The 22739-nt window shown below is 38.3% G+C and overlaps 1 protein-coding gene and 1 pseudogene across 2 annotated transcripts; one reads left to right on the top strand and one right to left on the bottom strand.

The window, feature by feature from the left end:
• Positions 1-7610: 7610 nt before the first annotated feature.
• Positions 7611-22626, top strand: APELA (apelin receptor early endogenous ligand). Its single transcript, XM_084884429.1, has 3 exons — positions 7611-7863; positions 9455-9544; positions 21057-22626. Exons 1-2 carry the CDS (start codon positions 7788-7790, stop codon positions 9541-9543), a joined length of 165 nt encoding a protein of 54 aa, XP_084740555.1. The 5' UTR covers positions 7611-7787; the 3' UTR covers position 9544; positions 21057-22626.
• On the bottom strand, positions 15230-15754 carry LOC311622277 (large ribosomal subunit protein eL33-like; annotated as a pseudogene). The gene has a single exon. The product of its transcript is annotated as a large ribosomal subunit protein eL33-like (transcript).
• Positions 22627-22739: the final 113 nt, after the last annotated feature.

Genomic DNA, 22739 nt, shown 5'->3' with positions numbered 1-22739 from the left:
AAAGCATAGGATTAATCTAGATCTAGAAGAGGTTAAAACTGAAATCAAGGATCAAAAGAAAAATGACAATGAATGTACCAAAATCAAAGGTCAATAAATGTTTTGGTTTGAAATTCAGAAAGAGTCAGAAAGCAAAGAAATGATAAGCTAGAAGGTAATAAGGTCTCAGATAGATAATTGAGGTCCAAAGGAAGTCGATGGGAAAGTATAGTCAACAACATCCAAGCAATCAGAAAATAGGAAATATTCTTGTGAAGATAAACTTTAAATTATTCCATAATCTGTCTCCACCAGATTAGTTTTAAGTGTCTCCACTAAATGATTCCACTACTAAGAGATCTACTTTCTATACTAGGATACTTAGAGTAGAATTATGCTAATTCATTTATTCTAGAATTAATTTGATAATGAAGACATGGAAATTAAGAAAACATAAAATATCCTACCTTCATGGTAGATAAATCACAGTTTATGAAGCTTAGTTACATAACCAGCTTTTCAGAATTGAAAGGTAACTTAGTTTCTATCCTTACCTAGGTTAAGTTTCATAAACCACTATCCTTATATTTGCTCTTGTTCTAATTACTGAATTTATCTCTTTTTTTTTTCACCTTTCCAGATACATATTTTTTACATATTTCTTCTCTTTATTCAATATTCACTTCTGGAGCCATCCTGGTTTTACATTCTCACCCATTCCTTTTTTTTTTTTTTAATATCTCATGATTTCCATATTCAATTCACTTCAATATGAATTTAATATTTCTAGGCCCTGGAGAAAACATCAAAATGAGAAAGGGCAAGTCTCTCCATTCAAGCAATCCATATGTTCTCAAGAAACTGTCAGGCCAGGATAAATGTATTATGGCCCACAAGGGAGGAATTAAGGGCTACGGTGATGAAAAGGCTATGATAACAGAGGGAATTTTCCAGCTCTCCGGAACAGAAGAGAAATCACTTTCAGCCCTGGCTGGGTAGCCCAGTTGGTTAGAGTATTGTCTAGATACATCAAGGTTTTGGGTTCAATCCCCAGTCAGGGCATATATAAGAATCAACTAATCAATGAATGTATTACTAAGTGGAACATTAAATCAATTTTGCTCTTTCCTTTCCTTTTTCTCTCTAAAGTCAATAAATAATATATATTTTTTAAGAAATCACTTCCACTTTGTAAGAATGAGAAAAAGCTTATAGAGAAAACCTAGTGAATCTATTTAAAAATTAAATTAGATTAAATTTAATAAATAAACATTAAATTCAAGAGTAGGGCCTATTTCTTTATCCTATACCTAGAACAGAGCCTGGTATATGGCAGTAGTTTAAGTACTCAACAGATATCTGTTGGACTGATCTTAAATGTCTGGATTAAATCCTAAATAACTAGTATGACTTCAATTAAGTAAAATTGGCACAAACAGAGCAGATGTTTCCAAAGAAAAGAAACACACAGCATGAGCAAAAACAAGAAAAGAGAAAAATGTGAGCAGAGTTACCTAATTTGAGTGGATTGAAGTTTTCACAGAAATGCCTTCTTTGACAGTTTAATGATTTACTTTTATTTTATTTATTTTATTTTATTTTTTATGTGAGACACACCAGAGTCAATGGTGTGGTGAAATCTGGAGTCCAAGAACAAGGAGATGTATCCTGAGAAGGTGGTCAGGGAGCAGAACAATATTTGTTTCAGTTATTTGAGTGAGTAGTGACTGAAAGAAAATGGGCAAAAGGAGATAAATTTAGATTGGGAAGAGCATGTTTATAGAGAAGGAAAGATTAAGATGCAAGTGAAAAGGGGAAAAAAAGATACAAGTGAGAAAGAAGACAAGGTGGATGGGGCAAGCTTTCTTTGGACAAATGAGGGCACAGGATCAAAGGAGTAAAAGGCACAGGACTGGATAAATAAATGCCTCATCTTGGCTTTGATTTTAGCTATTTCATTTAATTTGGGGAAAGTCACTTAATTCTCTGAGTTTGTTCTCTCATCTGTAAAATAGAGATGAAACTTATATCATAGGATTATGATAAATAAAATAACTTCTGTTAATACGTGGCATATACAGTATGCCAACATAAAATATATCTATATCTATAAAACCCTAATATGCAAATAGACCAGACGGCAGAACAACCGAACAAACGGTCTCTACATGTGTTGACCACCAGAAGGTGTGCACAGAAACATGGGGCGAGCCTCTGGTGGCCACTGAAAATTATTTGCTCCTGCTCGCTGCAGTCTCACCCTGCACTCACACCCACTGCCAGAACTGGAGCGCCACTTGCACCCCTGCCAGCACCTGATACCGGCCCCAATCACTCAGCATTATCAGCAGGTACAAGCAGCATCTGCTGACCCTGTACACCTCTGAGGGCTTCTCCACCTACCCCTGCTCCTAAGGGGCAATTGGGGCAGCAGCTGCCACTTGAAACCACTGATGGTGTAGAGTGATCGGGGCTGGTGCCAGCAGCAGGTATGAGCGGGCTGGCACTGTTAGTGTGTGGGAGCAGAGGCAGCGTGAATGGGGCTGCCAGAAGACAGGGAACCATGGGGCCGCGGCAGGAGGGACCAGGCAGGGCACAGAGGATGGGCGAGACACCCTTCCCCTCCTCCCTCCCCCCGTGCCCACCACAGCCTTGTGGCTCACAGTTTCTTTCAAAGTGCACAAATTTGTGCACTGGGCCCCTAGTATATATATATTTTTTAATAAAATTACATAGAGAATAATCTACTTATGGAATATATGCACCTGTACTGGTTTCCTAGGCCAATTATAACAAAGAACCACAAACCAGGTAGATTAAAACAACAGAAAAATATTCTCTCACTATTCAGGATGCCAGAAGTCTAAAATCAAAGTGTCAGAAGGTTTGATTCCTTCTTGGAGACTCAGAGGGAGAATATGTTCTATGCTTCTCTCCTAACTCTGGTCGTTGCTGGTAATCCTTGCTTGTAACAGCATAACTCCATTCTCTAGCTTTGTTGTCACCTGGTATTCTCTCTTTATGTCCCCGTATATCTCTGTGCATCTTCTTTTGTTATAAGGACACCAGTCATATTATTGATAGATTTAGAGCCCAACCTACTCCAGTGTGACCTTGATATTAACTAATTACATTTGTAAAGACCCTATTTCCAAATAAGGTGACATTCTGAGGTTCTAGGTTGGCATTAATTTGGAGAAGACACTGTTCAACCCAGTATAAGTATTTTCTTAACTTTTTTTTATAACTAGAGGCCTGGTGCACCAGTGGGGTCCCTTGGCCTGGCTGGGTATCAGAGCCAATTGGGGCCTTCTCGCCCAGTTCCAATTAGGGCTGATGGGGGCCAGCTGGCTGGGGAGGGACTGTGGGAGGGCTGCAGGGCATGTCCGGCCCTTCTCGCTCAGTTCTTATCAGCCAGGCCCCAGCAGCAAGCTAACCTACAGGTTGGAGAATATGCCCCCTGGTGGTCAGTGCGCATCATAGTGACTGGTGAAATGGTTGAATGAATGGTCAAATGAACGGTCGGACACTAAGAATATTACACTTTTGTTATATAGGATAGCTTCAGTAGGCCATTATTACAAGAACTAGAATTTTTACCTTGACAGGAGGATAGGAAAATGGATGAAAGCTCAAGTCATGGAATTTGAATTCCATCTACTTCTCTTCCCAGTTGTGTTGCCTTGGTAGTTACACTCTCTTTGGTTGATAGTTTTCTCATTTAGTAAACAGGAAATAATGTTTCAGAGTGTTTTGAGGAATATTAAGTGGTGTAATAGATGAGATGCATTTTGCACGGTACCGGGCCCAGAGGACAGTGCATTACTCTTAAAGAGGCTGACTTTACTGTAGGTGGGGTGGAAGTTGAGGCTTCTGTTCACATAAACAAAGATGATTTATCATTTTCATCTAATTTCAGGCTAAACATCCTGTTTGCAGAACCACTTTGCTACCAAGATTCTGCCATGCCTGATTGCTCAATACTAACAAGAGTGATTTACTACAATTGTTGACTCGCATTCCATAGAAATGCTGGGTTATTTGTTATTGTCCTTCAATGTTTATAATTTCAGTTTGTCCCTCAATTTTATAACACTTTACTACTACACTCCAGTAATCAACTGCTTAAACATCATCTTCCTTAAGTTGTTTTTTGAAAGAATAATTTTAAAATATATACATAAACAATGTATTAACTTTCATAAATTTAATCCATTATCTTGCTAAACCTTTAGAACTCTTGTAAATGGAAAACCAGGTGTTTTACCTCATTTTTTAAATGAGAAAATTGACGTTTAAAGTGGTTACATGACAAATACAACACTTTGCTGCACCCTGTGGAGATATCATATATCTAACACAGTATTTGCTTATTTTGGCCACCTTTGAGTTCATTGTTGATCTTCTGGTAATAAAATATAAACATTGTAATCTACATATGCAGTCTGTGGTGGTCACTATTTTATCCACAGATAAACTAACCTTTGAATAGTTTAAAAGTTGGCTTGAAATCATATTGTCAAAATCTATACTGGTTTTCATTGGTTTGCTTGATTTAACACTCAACCTTGTTAGCTTACTGTCTTCCATCGTGACTGTACAGAGAACCTGACAAGAAAAGTTCTGATCTGAGGCACTATTTGCCATTCATAAAACACTTTTATGAGTCCAAACTGTTATATCCAACTGTACGTAGTGATGCACAAATACAGCATGATAATGCAGTACCCTTTAGCATTATGCTTCCAGTCTCTAAACAGGCAAATATTCTTTGGATTTTAAGAATTTCTGAATGCTATTCCCTTTTATGAGGTGCATGCATAGCTAGTGTCAAGGTGTTGTGGGATGGCAAAAACAGCACCAGGTGTTAGACACATGGGATCAGATTGGGACCTGGGCTCAGCAACCTTGGTACTGGAGTTCTGGCTAGGAAAGAATTCAAAGCCAAGATTCAAACTCTAAGAGAACATTTATTTAGAAAATTACAGAGGAAGAAGAAGTAATTCCTAGAAGAAATAGGCTCAGGAAACAAGTTATAGAGGTAAGGAGCTTAGAGGTAAGGAAGGTAAAGGAGACATGCCTGTGGAGGTAGGTTAGGGAGGGGGAGGGAAAAGGCATGGGTGTACTCCCAGAGGGAGAGTGCTCTGGGCCTCCCTCTGTCCTAAGTGTTTTTTGGTGATGGTGGTGGTGGTGGTTTTTTGTTAATCTTCACCTGAGGATATTTTCCCATTGATGCTTAGAGAGAGTGGAAGGGAGGAAAGGAGAGGGGAGAGGAGAGAGAGAGAGAGAGAGAGAGAGAGAGAGAGAGAGAGAGACAGAGACAGAGACAGAGAGACAGAGAGAAACACATCCATTGGTTGCCTCCTGTATTCCCATATTTGCCCCGGCCAGATTGAGCCTGCAATCAAGATGTGTGCCCTTGACAGGAATCTAACTCAGGACCCTTTACTCCCCTAGCTGATGCTCTAGCCACTGAGCCAAATCAGCTAGGACTGTCTTAAGGGTTTTAAAGGTAGAGATTTTAGGGGAGATCCTAGGGGAAGATCTCAATAGAATATTCAGCAGCTTTCCAGGTGTGTCCTTTCAGGGCTGTGATTTATCGGTCAGCGCCTGGGCAGGGGCTCATTATTCAATTAGTCTGGTCCTGAGGTCAGCTGTGGGGAAGGGGGTGGAGGTGGGAGGGGGAGCCCTTGTCTGGTTTTGCCGCTTATCTAAGCCTGGAGCTGAAATACAACTGAGGCCTAGATGTTATCTCTATTGTAGAAAAGATCAGGGGGTCCAAACCACATGACCGGTGATATGCTAGGGGAGGAAAGGTCACCCTGGGGATGAGGTCCCACCTACAATTGTCCTTTGCTAGCACCCAGGGATTTCCTCCCTGGTAACCTGTACCTGGCCCATCGTCCTTGCACTGTCCATGTCTGTCGAACTGCCTTCCGCAAACATAGGAAACATCCAAATCTACAAGAATTTTTTTATGAGTTTATTTGAGACAAACTGACAATTGCCAGGAATCAGAATCTCAATGGATTGAGAAAATGCTCCAGGACATGGCAGTTTTACCACTTATTTTATACTTCAGAATCAAAGGGGAAGATGGAAGTGGGGGTTACATGAAATACATTAGTGACCGATAAGGGAGGGGAGAGAGAGCAAAGCTGGGAAATCTCTCGGATAGGGTAAAAAGGAAAAGGGTAGACACATGCTTCTTTTACATAGGTGGCTATAGAATAGTTAACAGTTAACAATTGACATGATAATAATGACAATGAGAGGATTTGTGGGTCTCTGCTCCAGTGCAGTGGTTGTGCTTTGAGAGGTCCAGAAAAAAGAGGAAATAATTACTTTGATATTCCAAAGATACATTATCAGGTATGTTATTGTAGATGCAAAAAAAAATTTTTTTTTTTTTAAAGATAACAGGCAGCCTCAGTTAAGGTAAAGACTGACCTTTGTTAGGGAAAAATACCGCCTGTGACAACCCACACAGAGCTGCTTTGGTAAGGCCGCTATGTAGGCCTCCCCTGAGCTTGTCAGGTTTAGGATGTGGCCCCTTTTTATTCACATTAGGCAGGCAGGGGATTTTACAAACTGACTTGTAAGATCAAGACAAATCATACATTAATTTCAGAACTCAGTAAGCCCAGGGTTGTGTACCAACTACCTGAATCTCAAGAGGCCAAGTGTCACAGATTGCTGATAGTTCATCAAAGCTGCATACGCTTTAGATTTGGTATTTCGGCTCTACATGTGTCTCAAAAGTGTTATCTTCATGATTCTTTTGGTTTACTTTACAGTAAGTATAGTAACTTTAGTTCATAAAAGGGAAGAGAAAGTACTTTAAACAAAAAGAGATGTTGGTGCATGTGTCAGAAGACAGCACTGATGGTTTTTGTGCTCTCTGAATTTGTTGGGAGAGCTCTGATTTCTGTGACTGTGGTGTCCCGTTAGCCTGGCATTTCACCACATATAAAGTTTTTAACAGAACACGGATTTCATGCGTTTGTAACTTGTCTACACTTCCCTTTTTTAAAAACCCTGGACATAACTGCAGATAAAAAAATGACTTTTTAAATTGCTTTTTAAATTGCACTTTACAAAATGAAAATGTAAATTCTTTTCAGATTTGTTTCAGAACATTCTAAGCCCCAGGAATGTTCATTGATATAAACCCACATAGATTAAGCAATTTAGAGATTTAAGATAAATAGGCACCACTTTGCCATCGATTTGGTAACGAGAAAGCAATTCAGCACATTCTGCCACAAAGCATTTGGGAGTCTTAAGTTAGAGCTTCAGAATTCCTTCTGAAAAAGGACAAAAGAGAGACTTCCTGTCATTTCCATTGGTTTCTGCATGTGGGACCAATATGGGCAACACAAAGTTTAAACAGATGCAAGTGTTGAGGGGAGGAGGCAGAGCCATGCCTAGTTTTACATATTCCGCCAAATCCAGATGGAATTAAATCAGTCTCTCCTAAAAGCTTCCAGAGTAGCCTTGCACTGAAGTTACGGCACACTTGAATGGTTTATTTCACCAATATTTGCTTATGGAAATGAAGGGGAGTGACAGAGGGGAAGGAGGAGGGGAGTGGAGGAGGGGTTTGGGGCCGGGGGAGGCTCTGACCGCAGCACAACACACCAGTAACCTTGTCTGATGTGATCATTAACCTTTCTGGAAAAGGCAGCTGGCAGTTCTCCGAGGTTTGTCATTAGAATGTGAGAAGAGCCGCACAGATATTGCACAGGCTGTTCAAAGAAGTTTGATTTACTTTGAGAGCTACTGCTCCATTTCTGGGTGGCAGAAAAATGAGATTTCAACAATTCTTTTTTGTATTTTTAATTTTTATGATGAGTCTTCTTCTTATCAACGGACAGAGACCAGGTAAGACTTTGATATATTTGTAAGAGGAACTTGTTTTTATGTCTGCTGTTGTCCATGAGGCTCTGAGCGTGATTGTGTTTATGTTGAAAATCTCTTAGGCATGCTTGTGGTGTGTAGGACTTCAGAAGTATTCTTTCTATCTGGATATTTAAAAATTAGCTAGATATTAAAATGATGATAAATATTTTACCACTATTTTTCTAATTTAAAGACCCCTTAGCTATTGTTGATATATTGTTCTTACAAGTAAAATGGAACGGAAACGTTTGGTCTATTATAGATTTTTAGGTAAAATGCAAATCCAAAGCAGTTTATTAAAAGAATATGTTGCTGGCTGGAATGGGTTAATGTTAACTGAGTTCACAGCATATAAAAATCATGTGGCAAATTGTAGATGAATTCTTAAAATGGGTCAATAGATATTTCCAGTTATATAATTAGGTGTGCCACTTAAAACAAGAAAGTACAATTGTAGTATTATTGTGCTTAAACCCCAAAAGTGTAAAAAATATGTATGGTCAAGGTAAATATTAATTTACTTGAGATATTATTTAAATATTTGTGTTATTCTTATCCAATAGAAATTTAGTAAACAGTTATTCTAATGTGCTTTTACTTCAGAACCAAATACCTAAGGTTTTGAAGCACTAGCAAGTAAAAAAAAAAAAAAGGAAGTTTTCTGACTCAGGAAAAAGCAAACCTAAATATAAATAGAAAGGTATTTATATTTATATCCAAATACGTTCTATTATTCACTTGATAATGTGATTCTCCATTTAGGTCAGAAAATGGTAAGTAACTGGTTAAAAAGCCAGTCTCTGCCTCTTAGTTAATCAGAAGTTTGATCACTGAGGTTATTTCAAATGGAATCCCCTGGTGTGCCCTTTTACATAAATAAGAAAGAAGTTCCAAATTAGCAACTCAGAAAGCATTCCTCCTTAATGTTTACAACAATTGCTATTCAAACCATATCTACTTTTCTGAAATATGGAACACTTTAGACAATGTTCTTATAAAATGTGATTAATTCACTACTTAAAATACAAGGTCCAGGAAAGGGGAGAGGGTATCTCCATCAAAGCTCTATGGAACTCTTAAGACAGGCCCATCCAAATGATTGGAGAAATTAACGGAAACCAGTGACTACACAGCAATAATTACAGCCAATAAAAATTGTTTTAAGGCAGACAAGGGATAAGATTTCCTTTAGCAGTTAATAATGATATGCACTGAATTTAAAATCTATTTTATTATAGAGATCAGTTTATAACTAATGAAAATGTTTCATCTGTTCCTTAACTGTGTAAATAATATTAAATTTCTTTGAAACTGAAAAAAAAAAAAAAAATACAAGGTCCAGGAACATTTAGGAATAAGATATGTAGATGGAGGAGCATATTGCTATTAACATGAACTGCTGGGAATATACCTTGTGTATTTGCATCACATTAATTTTTATATCATAATCACATCTGAACAAGTAGCAGATCACACTATAATTTAATTCTAAATATTCTCTTGCATCCCCCAGACTAAACAACAGTTCATTTTCTGAAAAATGAAACTAATACTTCTCTTTTTTTCCCCTCAGCTAATTTGGCAATGAGAAGAAAACTACACAGACTCAGCTGCCATCAGAGGAGATGTATGCCTCTCCATTCACGAGTGCCCTTCCCCTGAGGTATTTCTGGTGGAAAATAGCTTTCCTAAATTTAGGCAACATTCCAGATTGAAAATAGGTACCAAAGAATGCCTATTCATATTTTGTTCCAGGTGATAATGGCCTTATGGTAATGTCAGTGTAAGAGATGCATGCTAACAGATGAAAGAGAGAAACAAGCTGGAGGGGGCCAATGAAGATAAAGGAGGGACATATGTGATACTTTCAACAATAAGGAATTATTTAAAAAAAAGTGAAATGACATGATGATTGAAAATAATTTAATAGGATAGATAAGGAAAATGTAGGAAAATCTTGATAATTGTTGAATCTGAATGAGAGTTATATGGGGATTAATACTATTGTGTATGTTTGAAAATTATTATTTAACTTTCAGGCACCAGGAGAATATAATTATGAAAGTATCTCTTGAAACATGTGTTTTGAAAAACACTTAATAGCTCCTTAGGTTATCCAGAACAAGTGTATTTCCCATTAAGACCACTGTGTGCTTTAGCATATGGATGAATTTGCCCACCAACACTCGGTGAATGATGTGCTAGCCTCATTATGCAGTTTATTTTTTCCTGAAAAATATTTCTTTTAATATGTAAAATCAACAATATTAATGGCATAGCAACTTTAGAGCCTCACTCATAGAACTGGTCTTGATAGTTGCATTTTTAAGGATAAATTCCAAATAGATTTCTGCTCCTCTCCTCTCTTTTTTGTTGCGGGGGGGTGGGGGGGGGGAAAGATAGTTAAAAGACCTATGATTTTACACCACCACCAGTAATACCGTCTGAATCAATCAACTTCAAACACTGCCCCAATTTAAGTTATTTCATACCAAAAATAAATAACTTGGCATTCCATTGTAATTATTTTAAGCTAGTTAAGTCATAAAATATATCTTCCTAAAAAAATGCCATAGAAATATTTCCCAGCTGGTTAACACATAGGCAATTGCTGAATTTGCTTATTCATTTGACCAATAGATTGTAATGCTTATGGCATTATTCGTGAAAGAAATGTACCTGTTGTTTAATATGTGGTTTTCAGACCCAGTGAAAGTCCTGAGTAGAACATGAAAAGAAGGAAGAGCAATTCAGTAATAAGCATTTCACTAGTAAGCATTTATCATGGGGACTAAGACAAAAAGCCAAGTTCTCTGTGCCTGTAATCTATAACAAATTACTATTTGCTATCAACATATAAAAAATAAATTTGGTGGAAGAATCCATAAAGATACAGTAAGTTCTTGAGAAAACAATTAGTAGAGGCTCAAACATGCTTTAAGAGGATTTAATATTTAAAGAATCCTTTGCTGTGTGTTGATAATGCATTCCCCTCTCACATCTAAAAAATAATGGTAACATTTGTGCTGAGGAGGAGTGGAGAAGTTCAAGATTTTCCCAGCACTCCCCCACAAATAACAAAGAGGAGAGGAGGTATTTCACAATAGCAAGGGAATTCCTGCATATACAGAGCAAGATACCTTACAAGCCCTTAGTGAGCCACAGGTTATATTGGCTTTCTCTACAAAGCACATGCCATAAAAACTAGTGCTTCAAGTAAACAAAATAGAGTTGGGAAATTTGAATTGTCAAAGTTAAGGAAAAATTCTGACCTACAAACCAGATTTGTAAACGAAAGGGAAATTTCAGTGAAGGCCATATAAAACATTTAATAATAGCAACCTTTTACAAGATTAGGCTGATTCCTTTAAAGAACTGCTCAGTTTACAGCATTCATTTCGTCAGTGTTTAGACTAGTCCTACATTCCAGCTATGGTTCTTTGAAGAAGGTATAAAAGCCTTATTTTGGAATCCAGAGATAGTATAAGAACCAATGCAAGATAAACATTAGATAATTTTCCAAGATCTTGCTGAACCAGGGCTATAACAAGTGCTACCTTCAAATTTGGCAGCACAATTCTCACTGTCCCACATGTTTGCACACTTTTTATAGGTCTTGCAACAAAACATCTTGACCACTTGTATACTGGGTAAAGGCACACTAGACCAAAGTAGTGGAAGAACTCTGAGGCAGAAGAGCCTTTTCATTTATTCCCTTCTATTTTCCTGCCACATTTTAGATAAAATCACATGGGGCTACATGATTCAGTTAGGTCAAGTAAAAGTGTAAAAGGATAGGTAAGGTAAACAATTGACTTCAGAATTTTTCCAGATTAACCCTTTACAATGGTTTAGACTTCCAAATTACTTAGTGGGAATGTTCTATTACCTTGAATATCAACTTTTTCAGCTTCTTGAGTCCTCTTCAGTGAACCCCAGCAGGATTTCCTAACAATTAAAAAGAAACTTAATCAAATAGAAAACCTATGCTGTATACAATTCATTTTCTTGAATTTTTTTTTTCCCTCACAGAAATATTTCAGCATCCCATTCAGCCCTAAGTGAATTAGATTTGGGGAAAGCAAGAGAAAGGGGTCAGGAATTCCAAGCTTCCAGGTTAATATGAGAGCTAGAGTGGAAAATGGGGTAGAGGTTTTAGATTAATGATTTCCCCTTTCCAACAGTAAAATCTTACTGCCATAATACTTTTACTTAAATGTGTACTCTAGATAATTACAGTACATAACTATTAGTACATGCTTTTTAATAACTATAATACATTTTCATGGTGTAAAATTTTTTTCCAGCCGAAACCGGTTTGGCTCAGTGGATAGAGCGTCGACCTGCAAACTGAAAGGTCCCAGGTTCAATTCCGGTCAAGGGCATGTACTTTGGTTGCGGGCACATCCCCAGCAGGGGGTGTGCAAGAGGCAGCTGATGGATGATTCTCTGTCATCGGTGTTTCTCTCTATCCCTCTCTCTTCCTCTCTGTAAAAAAATCAATAAAATATATTTTAAAAAAAAATTTTTCACCCAACAGTATAAAAGTATATAAAGTCAAAATCTTCCCACTCTCTTGCCCATTTTCACTTACTAGAAGTAATGGCTATGAAAAGAAATTTGGTCAAGTTACCTTTTATAAATTGAGACCAGATAATTTTCTCTTGCCACTCTTTTTAAATTTCTTTTTAATTTATTGATATGCCATTTATAACTTCATTAACCAATGGTGTATGTACAGTTTTATAATTGTACACCATTGGTTGTACAATTTTATAATTGCTATCCTTGATTACTATTCAAAATGTCTAGTTCTCTATTTTCTGCCTTATTCTTACCCCTCAAAGTTGATGGATCTCCTACTTCCTTGACCAAATCTCTGGCCTGCCTCCTTTCTTTTCACAAGTGTCCTATTGTCTTGGCTCTTCTTGCTCCATTCTGCCTTTTTAGCTGAACTGAAAGCCAGCTTTGCCTTCAGCACAGAATCTCCACTTTAGCAGGGCTCATCTCATCAAGTTTAAACCTTTCTCCCTGACTAGGGTTCTCTTCAAATACCATTTTCTGTATAAGTCCACCCAGATCCACCTAAAAGTAAACTCTTCAATTCTTCCCACTCAAATATTTCTCCTGTTTTCTCAAGATTTTGAGAATTGTAAAGATAGCATATATTAGATGTTTACTATGTAAGATACTATATACTATGAAATACACATTACTGTCTCAATGTGATTTTCTGAACACAATGTCCTAATATTTAGTTCCAGTTGGTTTACAAGGATTATCATTTCTATCTTCAAATATTTTTAAAATGTTTTTATTGTTTAGAAAAAGAAGAAAGGAGAGGGAGGGAGAAACATCAATGATGAGAGAGAATCATCAATCAGCTGCCTCCTGCATGCCCCACACTGAAGATTAAGCCCACAACCTAGGCATATACCCTGACAGAGAATGGAATCAAACCGTTACCTCCTAGTTCATAGGTTGATGCTCAAGCACTGAGCAATGCTGGCTGGGTTTGAAATATTTTTTTTTTCAATTTTTCCTTCTTTTCATCTCCATTACTACCATCTTAGTGCCTATTATATCTCCCCAACATGACTTTAACACCTTACCTGATCACTCCAGCCTCCAGTTCTGGCTCTGGAAAGTCTGTTCTTATCATCTGATCTTTCCAAATTAAATCCAGTTAATTCACACCAAGATTAAAATCCTTATGTGTCCCTGTAGCCTTCAGAAAATTAGAACTCACATAATTTAATCTTACAAATTGTATCTCTTTAGCATCATCTGTCACTGCTTCTCCCCTTCCCTCTCCCAGAGGGAATAAGAAAGAATTGAAACTGTTTTAGACTTTCTGGTCATATAGTTCACTGGTGATCATTGGTAAGCCACTTATCCTATCTAACTCTCCCTCCACTTTCAGACCTGTAAGAGGGAACTAGCAATAGTACTTATCTTATCATAACCATCCCTAGCACATAATAAATGCTAAATAGTGGCTAAAATTTTTATTAGTATCATTACTTTAAAGTCAGTCAATTCTTCACCTCTTGCTACACTACTGCCTTCAATGTCCTTTCTTCTTTCCTCCATTACCAATTCATCCTTCAAGAAATCCCTACCAATTATATCAGATGCCCACTTTTTAAAAATATATATATTTTATTGACTTTTTTACTGAGTGGAAGGGAGAGGGATTAGAGAGTTAGAAACATTAATGAGAGAGAAACATCAATCAGCTGCCTCTTGCACACCCCCCACTGGGAATATGCTCGCAACCAAGATACATGCCCTTGACCAGAATCGAACCTGAGATCCTTGAGTCCGCAGGCTGATGCTCTATCCACTGAGTCAAACCAGTTAGGGCAGATGCCCATTTTTTCTCTCAGCACCATTTGAGTACTCCTGTCAAAATACTTGACTCACTGCATTATAGTAATGTGTTAACTGAAAAGCATCCTTAAAGCAGAAGGCAGAGTGTGGTATTCCGATTTTGTTAAACTAACATTTGTTAAGTGGAGCACCCAGAAAACAAAATGGTAAGCCTTAATTCAACAGCTGTCTAGAGATAAGTTGCAGTAAATAGGTTTATTACTCATGGCATGCCTGGAGGGGCCAAATGGAGAGGTCAAGGCAGAATGGAGACAGCCAGCGAGAGTAAGCGCTAAAGATATGGGACCCGGGCCACATGCCTGTATTAGAGTTTGTGGATGGGGTGTGCTGGCATTCCTGACCTAGGGTTGGATTGGTAAATTCAAATAAAAAGAGATGGGTTTGGTAAGTTCCGCAGGGTCTTATCTAAGAGATACATAAAGTATACTAGCCCTAGGAGGCAGGGGAGACAAGGGCTATTGGAGAAGTCAAAATCAGGAACTTACATTTGCTTGTGACTCTGTGGCTGCTGTCCAGGACATGTATTTGTATAAGGGAGCTAGTATCATCTAAGATCTTTGCTGGCCTCTTAGCCAAACAAAATGAATGCTGAGGCAGCAATAACATGGAGTAGCTTACCTAAGCTCTCAACAATGGTTGTATTTACCTTTGTATCTCCAGCCAAAAAAAAAAAAAAAAAAAAGTGCCCAAAATATAACAGGCATTCCACAAATGTTGCTAAAAGAAGTAAAATGAAACTTTTATTATCTTAGCATTTAAGACTTGCCATCATTAGATCCCATCGCACATTTTCAGCTTTATTTCCTAATGCTAACTGCCAAGCTGAATTTCAATTTCCTATCTCTGCTGGAAGTGTTTCCTCCTCCAGGAATTAATTGCTTCCCTGATCTCATCAAATTCACTTTCCATCTCCTGGGGTTCTCTTCAAATCCCATTTTCTATATGAGGCCCCACCCTGATCCAACTAATGCAAAATAAACTTCTACTCTTAACAATCATGGCATTTTAATCAATAGGTTTTATTTATTTATTTATTATTTATTTATTTTACCACCATATATATAATTTATATACAATTTTTTTTAACCAAAACACAGGAAAACAAATCCATTTTATGAGGGGTACAGCGTTACGCAGATTCTGTGTCCAATGGCCTTAGCAGGAAGGTTTGCTTCAGAATTTAGCAAGAACCATGCCACTGTTTCCATGAGTGCGAGTTACCTTTCCCCAGATTACTCTGGTTTGTTTGGTTTGCCACCAGGAGTCACTGTGTTGTTCTTTGCTTTGTACACATAAGCACATCTTTTGCCTAGATAGAATTTTGTTTCATCTCAAGCATAAACACCTTCAATTTTAAGAAGAGCTGTGTGCTCCCTCTGGTTCCCGATATCCCGCTTATAGCAAGCAAAAATGGCCTTGGACCACAGCCTGCCAGACATAGTTCTCCTCATAGAAGCCCTGTTCCCAGCAGGCATCTGTAGGGTCCAATATGATGGAAAAAATACCACTATATTTTTAAAAGCCACTTATCATATTCTTCTTTTTTGTGAGTGTGATTTGGGCCATACTCTTGACAATTATCTATTTTGTCAAATTTTATTCATATTTGAATGTGAGCACCTTGAAGATAAGATAGGGCCCCTTTAGAGTATGCATCTTTACAATGTGTGAATAGCCTGAAAGTAGCTAAAGTATAGGGGATTCCTTCATGGGCTATAATATCTGGGATATCTTCCTTAAAATTAAACATAGAAAATTATTATTTTCTCAATCACAGTCCAGTGTCCAAAGACCATGCTCAGAGAAAATCCCTAACATTTTAAATTTACTGATAAAATTTTTCTATAAAGATCATGATGCTTTAATGAATATGTGTTGAAAATATAAATGTAAAAAATATAGTTGTTATGTTAATAAATGCATATTACCCCATATGTACTGATGTATATGATGAACTAAATCCTCATGTCAGAGTTTTCTTCACCTTGGAAACTGATTATCATTACAAAGTCTATAATAATTCTTTCTCCAAATATTTACTTAAAATAGCAGCTCCCTATCAAGTTGATCAGGAATCTAAAATTTCTTCTTAGCATAAATCTTCTGTCTTTACTTTGTCCTCAGTTGTGTATTTCAATTAGTGACCTAGAGATATTAGGTTACCTTTATTATTATATAGCAATAATATATTTGAAAAAAACATTATCTTATACTAGGGGCCCGGTGCATGAAATTCATGCATGGGGTAGGGATTCCCTCAGCCCAGCCTGAACCCTCTCCAATCAGACATCCCTCTTGTAATCTGGGACTGCTGGCTTCTAACCACTCACCTGCCTGCCTGCCCAATCGTGCCTAACTATCTCTGCCTGTCTGCCTGATCTCCCCTAACTGCCCTCCCCTGCCAGCCTGATTTTCCCTAACTGCCCTCTCCTGCCAGCCTGATCTCATCCCAAACAGTTCTCCCCTGCCGGCTTGATGTCACCCCCAATGGCCCTCCTCTACCAGCCTGATCTCGCTCCCAACTGCCATCCCCTGCCAGCCTGATCTTGCCCCCCATTGCCCTCCCCTGCTGATCTGATTGTTCTTAACCCCCTGCCTGCCTGATATTGCCCCCAACTGCTCTCCCCTGCCAGACTGAGTGCCCCTAACTGCCTCTGTTGTGGCCTCCACCAACATGGCTTTGTCTAGAAGGAAGTTGAACATCTGGAAGATGGTCGGTCGACCTGGTATAATTAGCATATTACCATTTTAGTAGTATAGATAGATTATATAAGATAGAATTGCTTAAATGGGAAAGGGGGGCCTTTTCAGCAGGAGAAGATGCTTTTGGCAGACAAAAACACATAATTCCTATAACTGGACTGATAGCCAGCCATATGCACTATACTACCAAACCAGTCATGAAAAAATTAACTGCTTTCTTACACCTTATACCAAACAGCTGTTGCCCTTAAAACCTCTCCTCAGCCCCAACCTTATGTTCTGCCTTCTCAGTTCACCCAGATGATTTTCTGATTGGTTGGTGTCTATGCCAGTCAGCATCAAAAGCTCCACCTCCTAGGCAACCATTGGCTTTTGGCACATCACCCAGATTTGGTTCTGATTGGTCAGTTTCTATGCCAATCAGCATCCCTGGGTCTGATCAAAGAGTCAGGGCTGATCAGCAGCCCCCTAGGAGGCCTGGAGAGAAACAGAGGCATGTCTGCTGGTGGAGCCAGGAGAGAGGCAGTGGCTAATCAACAGTACCATGGTGGCTGGGGATCAGACCTTGCCTCTCTCTCTGCAGGCCTCTCTGGGCCTGATCTGTAGCCCCACTGTCAGTCAGTGCTGGGTTGCTGTGCTGGCACCAGCACTGACTTCTGGTATTCGGTCGAGCCTTGGTCATATGGACCCTGGCTCTATATATAGATAGATAATAAAAGGCTAATATGCAAATCAACCGAACAATGGAACGACCAGTGGATATGACATGCACTAACCACCAGAAGGCAGATGCTCAATTGCAGGAGCTACCCCTGGTGGTCAGTGTGTTCCCACAGGGGAAGTGCCACTCAACCAGAAGCCAGGCTCCTGGCTGGCGAGTGCAGTGGTGGTGGAGGGAGCCTCTCCACAACAGCACTAAGGATGTCCAACCGATGGCTCCCAGACTGCGAGAAGGTGCAAGTCTGGCTGAGGAAACTGCCCCCACCCAGAGGTGGGTCATCGGGGCAGCACTCCTGGACTTGGGGCCATCCTGTGGTGTGCCAGCCATGTGGGGTGGGACTCTAGGACTCAGGGTGGTCCCATAGCATGGGTGCAGGGTAGGGAGGGTCACTAGTATGTCATACACACATATATGTAAATATCATATGAAATATGGAATGCATTCATTACCTTGCCTCTTTACAGGTCACTAAAGTTAGATGTATTTATTTGTAGATACACAGATAGTTGTTTTGAATGACTAGTATTTCATTGTATGTATAGCCTTAATTTGTTTAACTGGACTATATTGATACTTATATTTTTATTTTGAACAATGGTGCAAAGATGTATAATGTGTGTATACATCCTTGAACACTTGAACACTTTCTTATAAAACATTGAGAATTAGAATCACTAAGGCATGAATATTTTTAATTTTGGCGATATAATTTACATACTATATAATTTATTCATTTAAGGTGTCCAGTTCAATATCTTTTACTACATTCAAGTAATTGTGCAACCATCACCATAATCAATATTAGACCATGTTCACCATCTCATAAATATCTCTACCCAATAGCAGACGTACTACATTTCTCTCCAACGCTCTAATCCTAGACAACTATTAACCTACTTTCTGTCTATGGATTTATTTATTTCGGACATTTTGTATAAGCAGATTCTGTGTGTGTGTGTGTGTATGTGTGTGTGTGAGAGAGAGAGAGAGAGAGACGGAGAGAAAGAGAGAGAGAGAGAGAGAGAGAGAGAGAGAGAGAGAGAGAGAGAGAGAGAGAGATTGGCTTCTTTCACTTACCAAACTGTTTTCAAGGTCAATCTATGTAGTAACATGTATCAGTACATGTTACTTTTTTTAATGACAATAAAATTCTGAAATTCATATAGAAAAATCGTATTTTATTTTGTCACCTATTATTCTCATTATTTGGCTATTAACAACAGCTCATGTGCAAATTTTTGTTTGAACATATATTTTCAATTCTCTTGGGTATATACCTTAGGCTAAGAGTCAAGTTGCTAGATAATATGATTTTTCTTAAAAAAAAAAAAAAAGTTTTTATTGATTATTTCAGAGAGAGGAATGGAAAGGGAAAGAGAAATAGAAACATCAGTGATGAGAGAGAATCAATTGATTGCCTCCTGCACGCCCCCTTCTAGGGATTAAGCCCACAACCTGGGCATGTGCCTTGACCTGAAATCAAACCATGACATTCTGGTTCATAGGTCAACCACTGACCATGTTGGCGGGACTGTAGCAATTTTTTAAGCTGAGACTGTGGATACTCCAACTTTGTAGTTTTCAAGACTTTTTTGATTATTCTGATTCCCTGGAATTTCCATATGAATGTTAAGATCATCTTATCAATGTCTGCAAAGAGCCAGCTGTGAGTTGGATAGGTATTGTGTTGAATCTGTATATCAATATGGGAAGTATCGTTATGTTGGCAATTAAGTTTTCAAATCCATGAACATGGCATATATTCCTACTTTAATTTCTTTCAACAATGTTTTATGCTCTGGCTGGTGTAGCTCATTTGGTTGAGTATTGTTCTGTGCACTGAAAGGTCACCAGTTCAATCCCCATTGAGGACACATGCTCAGGTTGCAGGTTCAGTCCCTGATCAAGGTATGTAATGGAGGAAACCAATCAATATTTCTCTTTCTCCCTCTTAAATCAATAAAAACTTTTAAAAAAACACACACGCACAATGTTTTATAATTTTTATTTTATTTGTTTATTTTTAATATATTTTTATTGATTTCAGAGAGGAAGGGAGAGGGAGAGAGGGAGAAACTTTAATGAGAGAGAATCATGATCAGTTGTCTCCTGCACATGCCCTCTCAGTTCACAGGCTCTCTATCCACTGAGCAAAACCAGCTAGGGCTATTTTATAATTTTTAGAATGCAAGTTTTATACTTCTGATGTTTAATTTATTCCTAAGTGTTTTATTCTTTTGTTGGTATTACAAATGTAATTTTCTTCATGTCATTTTTAATTATTCATTATGAATCCTATATAATAAAAGGCTAATATGCAAATTGTCTCCTTGGGAGTTTGACCACTTGCTATGATGTGTGCTGACCACCAGGGAACTGCACGGAACAAAGAAAGGCCCCAGCCAGCAGCTGGCAGCTGGGGGAAGGAAGGCCCTGGCTGGCTCAGATTCCATCCAGGTCTAGGAACCTTATACATGCACGACCAGTAGACCAGTCACTATGATATGCACTGACCACCAGGGGGCAGACGCTCAATGCAGAAGCCATCCCTGGTAGTAAGCATTGCTCAACTTACTTGATGGGTGCCATACACAGGGCTCACAGCTGGTGAGTGCCGCTGCAGCTGCGCCAGCCTCTTCTGATTGGGACTAACTGGGCGCAAGCCCACAGCAGGCACATCTGGGCTGAGATTAGCAGGAGCAGCAGGCAAGAGCAGCAGGCAGTGTTGGACTGCCAGTTTCAGCCCAATCCCTGCAGATCACACCAAGGGACCCCACCAGTGCACAAATCAGGTCACTAGTTAATATATAATTAATTTTTGGTTATTGATCTTATATTCTATAACCTTAATGAAATGATTGATTCATTATGTTCCTTAGGATTTGCTATCTACAAGCATGTTCTATGCAAATAGCGATAGTTTTACTTCTTTCCTTGTTTCTAATCTAGATGTATTTTATTTATTTTCCTTGCCTAAAGTCTTAACTAGAACCTTCCATACAATGCTCAATAGAAGTGGTGAGAGCAGACATCCTGGTTTCATTCCTTATCTTAAATTCCTTATCTGTCTTTCACCATTAAGTATGAAGTTAACTGTGGGTCTTTGAGATGTCTTTATCAATTTGAAGGAGTTCCCTTCTACTCCTAGTGTTGAATGTTTTTATCAGATTGTTGGGTTTTATTAATTGTTTTTTCTTTGTCTATTAAGATTATCATGCATTTTTGTCCTTTATTCTATCAAAATTATGAAATTTTCATAACTCTTTATCTATATGAAAAAATAAGCATGGGTAAATTAGTGTGCTGAATTGCATTTCTTATTCTGATATGTTCTTTTTCCTTTACTTTTCAAATATAGATCTTCTTTTACTGACTTCACCTGGTCTGCCAGAAGAAGAGGATTGGAGGAAAAATACCTACCCACACAATAGTGTGCTTGCTTAGAAGTTCCTGTATGAAAAGGGATCCTTTGAAAGCACCTGGGATGTCTTACAAGATTCTCTTCTGTTTTCTTTTCAGAGGGAAAATAACAGGAATTCAAAAGCAATTACAGTCTGAAGCACAGTTATTTCCTGCATAAAAAAATCTCTCATCTTTTCTGCACATTATAATTCTTACATGGGTTAGCAAGAAAAATACTTTATAATGTCTTTGGACTTTCTAATAGCAAAAAGTGCAAGAATATAAAATTTGGCTTTCATATTCCTATAATTCTTCAAAAATATTAAATAATTTTGTATATGTTTGAGTGATTATTCTTAAAAATGCTAAATCTGGAATCAATTTCAATGACTTTGGCTTTGCAGAAGTGAGAGAAAATAATTGGTTCATCAGTTATTTATATAAAAAGACTAAGAAAAAAGCTATTAGTTGCTACCAGTTTTATATTATAGGCTTTAATGTTTATGATATGAAAGTATTTTTATTTTGAATAATATTCACTTAAAGTGGTAAAATAAGTTTGAAATACTGATTGTCGCCCATTTTAAAACTGAAATGTTCATTTCTGAATCTTTTTCTCATCATTTAATTACAAGAAGCCAATGTTTGGTTTCCTTTGAAGTTCTGTTTATTGTCCTTTATTCACTTGTATAGTTTCTTAAAAGGCTCACTTAAAGTTGACATTTAAAATATAGTTATGCCAGTGAAGTCCCAGCTGGACAATACCTAACATGTGTGCTCATCATTTTGTTAGGCTCTGTTGTGGTGCTGTTCAACCTGTGGTGGTGAGACTTGTTAAAAAAAAAAAAAAAATCAGACGAATTTAGGAATATGGAAATTAACCTGTCTAATTCTGAATTGTATTAATAATTAGATGTTCCCAAATTATTGAATATACTCTTAATTTGTTTTTATTGAAAGACTATTAACTCAGTGGTCAGTGCACTTCCACAGAGGAAGCACTGAACATTTCTTATACAAACTAAGCTAGCTCATGGCTGGACAGCGCCGCAGTGGTGGCGGGAGCCTCTCCCACCTCTACAGTAGGGCTAAGGATTCTGACTAACGACTAATGGCAGGGAGTGCACCTAAACAGTTAGTCAGACATCCCCTAAGGGCTCCCAGACTGCCCAAGGGATATCTGACTGTCAGCATAGGCCTGATCCTCTAGGAAGTGGCCCTAAGTTGTCAGTCAGACATCCCCCAAGGGGACCCAAAGTGCAAGAGGACACATGCTGGCCTGAGGGACCCCCTGAGTGCACGAATTTTCATGCACTGGGCCTCTAGTATGTGTGTGTGTGTGTGTGTGTGTGTGTGTGTGTGTGTGTGCATATATATTTTTTAAAACACTTAGTGATTTGAGTGTCTAGTTGTTCTTAGTTTGTATAAGAAATGTTCAGAGTATTGAGCGCAGCATGATAGAAATGTTCCCTGAAATTTATTTGTATTCCACTGTTTGTTCCTTTTAATTAAAGCATTTCAGACTTAACAGCCTTATTGTATATCCTGCCACAGAAGATTTTTAACTTTCACATGTGTCAAACACAAGGCCCGCGGGCCAAATCCAGCCCGCCAGGCCTTGCAATGTGGCCCGCACCGC

Source organism: Pipistrellus hanaki (genome assembly GCF_964339955.1).
Source record: "Pipistrellus hanaki genome assembly, chromosome: 5".
Classification (NCBI taxonomy): Eukaryota; Metazoa; Chordata; class Mammalia; order Chiroptera; family Vespertilionidae; genus Pipistrellus; species Pipistrellus hanaki.
The sequence above is the reverse complement of the archived record's forward strand: the minus strand, read 5'-3'. Positions and strand labels throughout refer to the sequence as shown.

Bases quoted from the DNA above. Each gene is read 5' to 3' on its own strand.
- APELA (XM_084884429.1), top strand. From the start codon at position 7,788: ATGAGATTTCAACAATTCTTTTTTGTATTTTTAATTTTTATGATGAGT. The intron at 7,864-9,454 runs GTAAGACTTTGA...TTTTCCCCTCAG, and splicing joins TATCAACGGACAGAGACCAG to CTAATTTGGCAATGAGAAGA.